Raw genomic sequence first — 11,661 nt, forward strand, 5'->3', positions numbered from 1 at the left:
TTTTTTTTTTTTTTTTTTTTTTTTTTTGGGGTTTTTTTTTGTCATTTACCTCTTGGACTAGACACCGCTCACTAAGCAAGCTGTTCGATTCACTTACAGATCATGATTTTGGAAGGAGCTGGCAGAATGAGTATCAATTCCAGCAGCAATCTACTCCACCAGCAACCTTCCTGGACAGACGGATATTCCACATGCAATGGTAGGAGGAATTCAGTGGCTATGAGATATGTTTTCTGGGGAGAGGCAGAGGGGAAGGGGCTACTACACCTTTAAGCATGCACAAGTATTAGTTTTCAGTAATAGTGATTTATTGGTATTTCACTTCTGGTAAGAAAAAATTCTGTTTGTTACTTTATAAAAGGCTGAACTCACAACACTGTTTCAGAAAGTGACCAGTTTATGGTTCATTTCATTACTAGTTCTTTTTCTTAAAATAAATTTAGTGGCCTTGAAAGTGCCAAAAGTTCCCTCTTCTCTGCCCAGAATTCTTTCTTTCTTACCTTTACCCCACATGCCTTCTCTGAACCAACATTACCCTTCAATGCTAATCACCCCTCTGGCTTTCCAGCAGAATAGCCTTTTTGCTCCTTACTGTATTTGCTTTTTCAGCACAAATTACTAGATAGCTTAGACCGGCATTAGAGCTCTAGATAGCTTGTGATCTGAGAACTTTTTTTTCTTATTGTTTTCTGATTATAAGGCTGTTTATATAAAAATGTGTTCTCATATATATTCTCTCAGTATAAATATATATATAAACATATATGTATTGTTTGATATAATATTTAAATTCTTTTCATCACTGAGTTAACAGGTAAACCTTAAAATCTAAGCAGACAAACATATACTGCAGTTGCCCTAATCCAAATAATGCTGCAACAAAATTGTCAATGAAAGTTTCCACTCAGTGAAGTTCTTGTTCTTTTTTATGTGTAATTTCTAAATACACATGAATACATAAGTATGCACTTAATAACTTGCTGACCTGTCTGTGACAGATTCATGGGGAAAAAAATTCCTGGCTGAGTTTCACTTTGCACAGGATTTTGTGAAGCGAAACGGTGGGGTCTGCTTTCATGCTTCCAGCGTGAAACTCCTCAGGATTCCCTTATATTTTAGAGGGACAGGAAGACTGAAGTTCAGACCAGCCTCTACAATCATTCACCTTTTCACTTCCTTTTACTTAGCTAATATTTCCTCTCACTAAATGCTCTCCATTTACATTAGGAACCTAGTGGTCTCTGAAATTCCCTTACACTTCTGAAATGATGGGAATACATATCAACCTAATTTTCAGGGAATACTTGATGGCTCCATCAAACCTTTATTCTCTGACATATCACACTCCTAATCATTTTCACACTCACTCCCTAAATCTTCCAACAGCAGGATGAGAAACAACCTTACAAACTCTTAAGTTCCTGATGCAGGCCCTGTTGGCCACTATTGATAAAGAAACCTGAGTAAATGTAGGGCTTTTTTTGTTTTACCTGGAAACTAGCATTGTGCACTGTATTCCAATGGAAAAGACCTAAGGTCTAGTGGGATCTGAGGGGAGGTGATTTCCTAAAATGTGCCAACCCTGTTGCTTGTTGTCCTCTGGCAATATCCACTGTTGTCAGTATTTCTCACAGCTGTGTGGATAACCTTTTCTTGCAGAGACTGAGAATGGACTTGGTGCAACATTCTGGAGTGTGGCTATTGTAGAACTAATCCATGGCAGTATTTTCTCCTCTTGTAATCCAACCACCTCTGCAATCTCTTATTCCTTCACCCTTAAACCCTTCATGCACTTGTGAGCATTTTATCATGCTAACGTCTCTGCCTGGCATACTCCACTGCCCTCCTTTCCCAAGGAATACATTGCACTGAACTCCTTTTGCCAGCCTTTCTGTGAGGGCAGACCAAAGTAGTCCTGCCTTTGCTCTTACCTTACGTAATTATCCTATCCCCACGTACAATTTCTTTAATTTGCACATGTAAAGTACTGTCATGCAATGACATACAGCTGAGAGCAGTTCAAAAGATTGCCAAGAAAGGATTCAGACATCCTAACAAGAAAATTAGGAAGCTTCCATAACAAAAAATGAGTTTTACAGCTCCATTTAGAAATCACCTTACCTGACTACAGGTATTCATCAGAACTATGTGCATTCATCAGAACACTAGCTCCATCGTGAAGCTGTAGGCCATACTGACAGGCTTTTACCGTGGAGTGATATGAGAGTGGATTGGATTTTACCATTCTTTGACTGAATCCCACATTCATATTCAGTCTTTGTTAAGTCCTTATTCAAGGAACATTTCCACATACATTATGAGAATTTTGCAAGGCTTTTCCACCTTTTTCTGATACGCTAAAATGTTTTTCCTACACAAGGATCAACATACCTTTTCAACATTACTTCTTGTAAGGTATCTTCCATCAAAGAATTTCAGTGTATTTAGCCAACATTAATAAAATAATTCCTACATATTCAGTCTGCCAAGAGAGGTGTAATCTGCCAAGAGAGTTTTTAATTGGAAAACTGAGGCAAAAAAAATATAACAATACCTTCTCCAACAGTAGCTATTGAGCTAGGGTTAAGGACTGAGAAAAGAATCTAGATCTGTGGACTTCTGGGGCATGTAATTTAGCTACATAACTTTCTTGTTGTTGACATAATCCCATGGTACTAACAGAGACAGTAAATACTTAATTTCTTTTCCAGTGTCCAACAGCTTCTATGGAACCCAGTGGCATGAAATACACCCACAGTACTGGACTAAGTTTCAAGTCTGGGAGTGGCTGCAGCATCTCCTTGATACCAACCAACTGGATGCCAACTGCATACCCTTCCAGGAGTTTGATATCAATGGGGAACATCTGTGCAGTATGAGCCTGCAGGAATTCACTCAGGCAGCTGGAACAGCAGGGCAGCTGCTTTACAGCAACCTTCAGCACCTAAAATGGAACGGTAAATAGATACTAGGCAGAGACGCATGTACAGTGGTCTGAATTCTGGAATCTTCTGAAGTTGCTTACATTCCCCAGAGACCTACCTGGCAGATCTCGTTTGCTGTTTGTTATGCTGCTTATACCTCATTCACTGTATTGCTAAATTGCTTAGACATGACATAAGGCAGAAGTCTGAAGGACCAGGGGAAAGGGTATGTTTCCCACTCCAAAATTATCCCTCTGGATCAGCTGTAGCAGTTGCTGCTTGGAACTAATACCTATGATTCTTCTCTGCTCATTGTCATATGTCCTATCTGCCATATGCTTTCTTGCAGGCCAGTGTGGAAGTGACATGTACCAATCTCATAATGTCATTGTGAAGACAGAACAGACAGGTGAGTAACAGTTGAGTAACTTATCTTTTCATGGTGACAAAAAGGGGAAACTGTCCATTCCAAGAGAGAAATATCAAAATGGCATTAAATAAAATGAAAAATGTACCATGCAGAATAAAAGAAATAAGACAAATATCAATCAATGTCTACTTTTTGATATTTCAGGCAGTACCACCATATCTTAGTTTGCATGTGGCCACTTTTCCTGGGAGACCTCTGTACTATCAGCAGTCTATACTGATGTTCAGAGTTGGAGTAGTTTGCAGTGCCCAGTGAGTGCAGTTTTGTAAAAGACTTCATTCAGCAGATTTAAAACCAACTATTTTCACAGTATTCTCAGGTTTAAAAATGAGAGGGGTTTTGTTTTTTTTTGATTTTTTGTGAAATGCTGCTAATGTTTGAAACATGAGGAAACTTCCAAACAAAACAACCTTGCAAGAAAAAATTGTTGCATTTCAATTTTTTCACATTTCAATGAAACTGGAATTCATGGTTTGACTGAATCTGCATTTTCCCTGTAGCAGTCTTTTTTTTCCAGTGTATTCATAGCTAGATCCTTTTCCTCACAGGACTTTGTTTCATGAAGAAAAGAACTTCAGCTTGGTTCAATCCTCCTCTTCAGGCACAATTATTTTCCTGGTTCATTTGCCAGAACACCTCTGTCCATATCCAAATACTCTCTATCCTATTAGTCCCAACCTCTTTGTATAGGGGTGTGTTCATGAGCTACATTTTAATATCTCCTGGCAGAACAAATACAGGTTCATAGTGTGTGGTGTCTCCAACAAATACTGCCAGCCTATTTATTCAGCTAACCCGGAGGAGCCCAGCCTCTCCAACCAGGGACACTATTCACCTTCTCCTTACAGTGGGCAAGCACTGCAATCTGCAGTCCACTCCTTGCCTGTGCCTGCATAGTCCATGCAGCAGCCTTGATGCTTGCCACTTAGGAAGCTACAGTTATCCTTTAAGTCCTGATTTATGAGATCTTGGTATAATACTAGTTCCTCCTCCCACTAGAGGTACACAGTATAGTGCACAGTACCTCAGCTGCACATCCTGGAAATGTCAGTGCCCAGGGCTAAATGACGGTTCTTCTAGCTGTGCTCAATCAGGAGTGGGTCTCCAGCAATGCCCACCATGGGCAGTGGGAGTGGATTTAATTTCTCCCTGGGGAGGAGCAGTAGGTGTGGACTGGGGCTGCTGGGGAAGGCGCTCTCTGTGAGCCAACAGGAACAGGGCTGGTAGTTTAGAGGGGAAGCCTGCTTCATCATAGTAGACCATCGCAGTTGCAAAGAGATGGGTACTGAAAAAGACCCAAGTGAGAAGACAAGCTCTCTCCCCATCTTCTGCTAGGTAAGACCTGTTCTCAGAGGCAACATTAGGCACATCAGGTGTCCAAGCAAGGAAAGGGTGTGTGTTATTTTAGGAACACAAGCTCTGGGTGCCCAAACATGCAGCTATTACTTATCACGCCTGCTAAATTCCAATGTCATAAGTGGTAACTCAGACAAACATGATGATTTAGCTATAACTCATTTTTGGTTTTTTTATTTCATTTATATGAATATGAAAAAAAAACCCAACCCCAACACCTAGATTTGAACATTACATCTCATCTTTCTGACTTGGATTCAAAAGAAAAAGATATTTTTAAGGCTTCCGATCTTAAAAGTGCACTGCAAAGAGAGTAATTTCCTGATCAATGTACAATACAATTACTTCTCTTCTGATTATACTAATCCATCTGACCAGAAGGTCACTAAAAATTATTCTTCTTTAATCGTGCAGGTGGTTTTTAGGTTAAGGGTGAGGATTTGACATGCCTGGAATAAAATGGTCCTTCATCTAGGATTAGACTTTGATGTTTCTCACTATGTGCTTACACATGAAATTCTGTTTCAGAGGGGACTTTCGAGTTCTACCATTATAGACCTAAACACTCATTATAAGCATCCTCCTGTTTTACTAGATATTTGAGAACACTTTCATCTCTGTGGCACCAAAGCACTGTCATAATCACCAGAGGCTGTGAATTCAGGACTGGCTTGGGTAGAATTAGAGTTGATCTGGCATAGGAAACCTCCTTCAAGGGCAGGCATAAATGATATATTAACCAGAAAAAGGAAGAGCCTGCTGCATTATGTCTAAAAGTCAGTGATTTGTGTAAGTACATTTGCCTGAGTATGCAAAACCCCATCCATAACTTGAGTGAAAGGAAATAATTTTGTGTGTAGCAAGCCCCTTCACTTCTTGATTCCCTTCACAGCTCCTGTTTTGTACATTTCTTTTTCCCTCAGTGCTCAGTATTCACCTCTCTGCTAAAAGATGTTCTTTTAGTGGTCTGATTTTCCTCTTGGTCCTTTACTTTCAGATCCATCATTAATGGTGTCCTGGAAAGAAGAGAATTACCTGTATGACAGTGGCTATGGTAGCACAGTAGGTAACTAACACCACAATACTTCATGCATTTCTGAGATGGTTTTATTGTTGTCTGAGGCTATTACTTTAAATGTCTTCTTTTTAACTCCCAGAGCTAATGGACAGTAAAACATTCTGTCGTGCTCAGATTTCCATGATGACACCTAGTCATCAGCCACTTGGTAAGGAACTTGTAATTATATTGTTAATTGTTTGTCGCTTGACCCAGAGATACCAACATACTATAGTTTCTGTGGTGTTCTGTTGTAGGATTGAATCTGAGCTTCTAATAATTTTAAACTAAGCAATATTGATTATGACAGCTCTTTTAGCTATTGTTATTACAATACTTGGTTTAAAGAAATGCCTCTCTCTTCTCTCTGTCAAGACAAAGAAGATCAAATAATCTGCAATCTCCACATATCTTTTGAAGTGTCTGAGTCAAAGGGGAAGATGTTAATGTCAGAGAGATGAGACATTCCAGCTCCACCACACTTTTCTGTGGGTATGGACAAATGAGGGCCATGTTCCTCTCCACAAGTGGCTGTGTCTCCCTAGTGAGCCAGTGGCTCATGCCAAAGAAGTTGCTGAGTTTGGGGCCAGGTTTGGGGTTGGCCCAGGGGAGCCGTGGGGCAGGCACTGAGGCCTCTGCCCACCTGAGCCCATCTCAGCCAACAGCAGGGCAGGCACTGCATGCCTCTTCACCTCCGCACCCCTGCTTCCAGGAGGCACTGAGATACAGTCTGCCGGAGGAAGTGCCTGGGCAAAGCACAGAGGGGCTCTGTGAGCCTCATCCCCGGGGCAGGTGCCAGGGGCGGAGGCGAGAGGGCAAGGTGGTGGGGAAAGAGGAGAGTAGAGATGGCAGGGGAGCAGGAAAGGGGGCACGAAAAGTCAGGTCCTTCTTAGGATGCTGTTAAGCAAACAGACCTGAGGGAGAAAGCAGTGGAAGTCATGGGAGGATGAGAAAGGAGGACGCAGTGCTGTAGATGCAGCCTCGCAAGCGCTGTCTGCACGTGGGTGGCAGTCACAGCCTCGGTGCCTGCCTCTTTGCTGCAGAGCCTGACTGGCCAAGTGGCACATGGTTTAAACTAATGCACTCAGCAATAAAGAAAAAAAAAAAAAAAAAAAAAAAAAAAAAAAAAAAAGAGAAACCCTGTCCAGAAGAAGAAAACCACCAAACCTTAAAAACCCCCAACCAAGCCCTCTGCTTTCTCTACTGCCCCACCCACTCCCACAAGATAGCTACCAGGCCTCGGCGCTCGCTGGCAGGGCTGGGGACCTGTCAGGATCCTGGCATGGTGTGTTTACCCGCTGACTGCTTGAGCCTAGAGCTAGGGTGGCACGCCAAGGGCACAGCCTCCTGTAAAAACTAAATTTGTATATCCTGTAAAAAAATGGCTCATTCCTGAATCATATGCAAATACTGTGCAACCTTTTGTCAAAAGTTTTGCAAGACAGCTTTGTTGAAACTGCATCATAACTCTTTTCATCTGTCAGGCCCCAGCCTCCTAACATGGCATGTTTGAAACGTAGGAGCAGAGGCAGAGTGGGAGGCTATTTACACAGCTGAAATCCAGAATAAATCACCAGCTAGGCAGAAGGCAACTGAACTTCCAAGAATAAATTTCCAGCTAAGTGGGGCATAATAAACATTTGCAAGCGAATTGTGGGATTTTAAAATGAGAAGGATATATAAGAGGGCAAATAAAGGACTGGGTCCTGCTGTCCTCGCCTGGAGTTCCCACAGACTTTTAATAACATCAGGGGAATCATAATCTGAAGAAAGGCAGTGAAATAAGCCTCATTTTACTTTTTCCCCCAAGCTGAGTGAGGTTCAGGCTAGTTCCTGCTCTTTGAGAGTGGGAAGGCAAAATGACTCAGAGCACATTTTCTGCTTGGGGGTCAAGGACAAAAATTATGTCAGGCTCAGAATAGGGGAGGTTAGGTTTATCCTCACTGACCTGTTCAGTTTTTGCTTCCAGTTATGTATGAATAAAGCAAGTGTGTGAGTAGGTTTGCATCTACCTTTTCACATGCAGTTATTGCAGTTGCTTGTGCAAATCCGACAAGGTTCTATGCAAATTAATATTTCCTGTGAGTCATTTTCCCATGCAAATGCCCGGTTTCCATGAAAAGTATGATAATTGTGCATTCATAGAAGCTGGGAAAACATGCGTGGGACCTTAAGCTCTGCTTTATGGAATTCAGGCATGAAGTATGTTGAAAAGCAAACACAGAAGGGGCTCCCTCTCAGGACTATCCCACAGATTTTACGAGACTTAGTGCAATCGGATGAAAGCTATTCATTAATGACAAGAGGTGGTTTGAGGGCGGGAGGGTTGAACGTGCAGACTGCGAGGTAGGTTACAATCATGAATAGGCGGAACTTTTCTTTTTCTTCCTTTCTGAAGAAACACTTGTGCCAGAAACCCTATTCGTTCTCTGGCTGGCTGTAGGTGATAAAGTACCACTGATGAGAAATGGCTTGTTTCTATGGCTCTGAGCCATAGAACAATATACGCACGTCCAGCTGCCAAAAACTCCTACCAGTGCAGCCCTGTTCCCCCACCCTGCCCTCCCAAACAACAATGCTTTGCCAGTTCATTATGTTTTAGTCAGGTAGGTGTTCTGTGCATTGGTACCAGCACATACATTTCACATTAGATCATCTCTTCAGAAAGAAATAAGCCCCCAAAGATACATGCTTCTGCAAAGACTAAGACATAATGGGACAATTCAGGATTCCTTTTATAGACATGATCAACTTATTTCTCTCTCTCTCACACATAACATGAAGTGAGGCATTTGTTAATCAAATTTAGGTTTCAAAAGCCAAATGTTTACCTCTGCATTCATTCTGTATTCATCAATGTTCTCTTTGTGAAGTGTGCTGATTAACATATAGTACAGAAAACAAAACTCTCCCCCTTCCTCCTCACTTAGATTACCTTCTGAAAAGTGATTATCTTTAAAAGAGATATTAGTTCTTTTTTGTGGTTTTATTTCTTTCAACCTGCTAGTCAATGGAAAGCCTTTAATCAAATTTACAAATAGGCTTCATTTTCCTTCTCTGCAGATTCTTCAGATGTGAAAAAATCACAAGATCATACCCCAAAGTCTCACACCAAGAAGCACAGTAAGTCAACATCCACATTTTTAATGGTTGGTTGATTGAAGTAAAAGAAAAAAGCATTAAAAGCAAATCCCTTTTGGAAGGGAAAAGGAAGCATTTTGAAAGGAAAACTGGTCAGATCATTACTGTGATTGAATCTTCCAAGGATCTGACTGTTTCTAATACTATTTGCTTGCGTTATTTTTGACTCGGTATTGTTATACTTTTCAAATTATTTTTACCAGTGAGGGCTTATGTGGAAGCAACCAGAAACCAGTTGCCTCTGCCCTATGTTGTGATGGGCTCATGGACTGCAGTAAAGGAATGATGAAGGAGACCCAGGAATAAATCAGGAAGGTCTGTGCTTGGGCATGGCCCAAGCAGGCCAGAGACCCTGCTTAGTATCTCCTTGCAGAACTTCTCACACATGGTGTTATGAGCAAGCACCTGCCACTCAGTCCCACCACCTTCTCCTCTGATATAAGTCTTTCTACTCCCCTCATCTGCTTTTTCTGCTAGTTTTTATCAAGCCTTACTCTGAACACAGCTTACTGTACTTGTGATTTCTGAACATAGTTCCATTAATGTACTTTACTGAGATTTTTTTATGCTGAAAATATCTTGTGTATGTCTTTTGCATCCTGTGTCATTCCCTATTTATAATAGAAAACCTTAATATTGGTCCTTCACTGCATTCTGTAGTATTTGATGTCATCCTGTTTCAATATGGTCTTCAGATTATCTGTCTCTTCCTGTCTCCTCTTCTTGTCCTACTCTGTGACTGCCCAACCAGAATTCCTGAACTTTTTATCTGCACACAAATTTTTTTGTTTTCTTTTTTTTTGTGTGTGTGTGTGTGTGCACGTATGTGTATCAAGGTTGCTAATGAAAGGATTAGATAGGATTGGTCTGGAGACAGACCTGTGAAGAGCTGAAGTCACTTTCTTTGTTCAACTTGGAGAAGAGAAATCCAAAGAGTGACCTCATCACAGTCTACAAGAAAGGCAGTGGAGGGGGAGGTGTTAATCTCCTCTCTCTGGTGACCAGAGATAGGACACAAGGAATGAAGCTGCACCAGGGGAAGTTCAGACTGGATGTTAGGAAAAGGTTCTTCACTGAGAAGGTGGTCTGTCACTAGAACAGGCTCCCCAGGGAAATGGTCACAGCATCAAGCCTGTCTGAGTTCAAGGAGCGTCTGTATGATGCTCTTAGTCATATGGTTTCGTTTTAGGTAGGCCTGCGAGGAGCAGGGAGTTGCACTCGATGATCCTTATGGGTCCCTTGCGGCTTGAGATATGATTTTTAAAACTCAGTCATAGCCTTGGCATATAGAAAAGGTCACCTTGTCATGCTGGGCTAATTCCCTGCATTTCTAGTTTCTTCAGTACTGCTCTGTGTCATGACCTACTGAGTATGTTACTGATGTCCACCACATCTTGTTGGTTCTAGAAAACAATTGTTATAACAAAGAAAAATACTGGATTGGACTGAAATCTACTCATGTTGCACTGTATGCCATTTTCTATTTACTGTCACATCTTTGACGAGCTTGTTTCCTGCTTAACTTGGTCTAAATCCTTGCATGCTTTTGAAGTCAGACCAAAGGACTGCTAACTTTCTGGCCTAACCTGTCACTTCGTTTGTTATTCTTCGTTCATAAACTACTATATGTTACATGTTGGATTTATTTAGACTTTTTTTCTTTTTGACCTGGGGTTTCTGGTGCCATCTCTAGAGTAACTGTGGGATGGATTTGTGCTTAAACTGGAGTTCTACCTGGTGAACTTGGAGATCTGTTTTTGTCTTTTCTGATATCGTGGTCAAACTTTTTTATACCCTTTTCACATACAATTTTGGCTAGTCAGTTTTGTCACTATCCCTCTATCCACCTTACACCTTCTTACATCTTATACTTATGAGACCTGGGACAAAGTACTCATTGATGTGGAAAAGCATTTCACCTTCTTTGCCTTCTGTCTGTCTTTTAAATGTGTGGAGATTCAGTGTCTGCTTCACAATTACCTTGGCTGTTTCACCTACTGCACGATAATATCAGGTTACATGCCATGCTGTAGAAGAGTATCAGGAAAAATGGGCAAATGAGATGAGGGGAAGATTTAATGTATTATCTTCAGGGCAGAAACAGTGCCAAAGGCAAGAGGAAGCAGTGGGTGGTTTGGCCTCTGCTTCCCCTGGTTGCTGGGGCTCCTACCTGCCTGTCATGGGGCTCAGACTGCCAAAGGCTGACACTCACCTCTGGCCCCGGTGTAAAGACTGTCAGCGTTTTTTGACTATGTATCTCCAAGGTGGGGGTCCTGTGCTCCAGGAACTGTGTCCTGTCCCTACCAAGTGGTCACCATCTGTACATAACACACTGTAACAACACGACATAAAAATGCAAACATAGCCCAGAGAGTTCTTTAGACACTGCTTCCTCCTGCTCCCTTTCCTCTTTCAGACCCTCGAGGAACTCATCTTTGGGAATTTATTCGAGATATTCTTCTCAATCCTGAGAAAAACCCAGGATTAATCAAGTGGGAAGACCGGTCAGAAGGTGTCTTTAGATTTTTAAAATCCGAAGCTGTGGCTCAGCTCTGGGGCAAGAAGAAAAACAATAGCAGCATGACTTATGAGAAACTCAGCCGGGCTATGAGGTAAGCTGAGATGTTGCTGTAGAAGACTGGGGCATGTTAAAGAGGCTACCTGAATGGAAAATCTGGTTGATTTAGAAAAATTAGTTGTCAGCAGCACCAGTTGCTTGGTTTCACAACTGAGTCTCTCCCACTAATTTTGAG

At 41.6% G+C, this 11,661-nt stretch overlaps 1 protein-coding gene across 1 annotated transcript in view; it reads left to right on the forward strand.

Moving 5' to 3' along the window:
- Positions 1-11,661, forward strand: part of EHF (ETS homologous factor) — a 33,694-nt gene that overhangs the window by 17,881 nt on the left and 4,152 nt on the right. Inside the window, exons 2-8 of the mRNA XM_026850650.1 lie at positions 100-199; positions 2,712-2,957; positions 3,274-3,333; positions 5,708-5,776; positions 5,868-5,936; positions 8,831-8,890; positions 11,325-11,520. Of these exons, the coding sequence (XP_026706451.1) occupies positions 103-199; positions 2,712-2,957; positions 3,274-3,333; positions 5,708-5,776; positions 5,868-5,936; positions 8,831-8,890; positions 11,325-11,520 (797 nt within the window). The 5' untranslated portion in view covers positions 100-102. The remainder of the gene's footprint in view (positions 1-99; positions 200-2,711; positions 2,958-3,273; positions 3,334-5,707; positions 5,777-5,867; positions 5,937-8,830; positions 8,891-11,324; positions 11,521-11,661) is intronic.

Source organism: Athene cunicularia (assembly GCF_003259725.1).
Source record: "Athene cunicularia isolate RWA chromosome 5 unlocalized genomic scaffold, athCun1 chr5_part2, whole genome shotgun sequence".
Taxonomy (NCBI): Eukaryota; Metazoa; Chordata; class Aves; order Strigiformes; family Strigidae; genus Athene; species Athene cunicularia.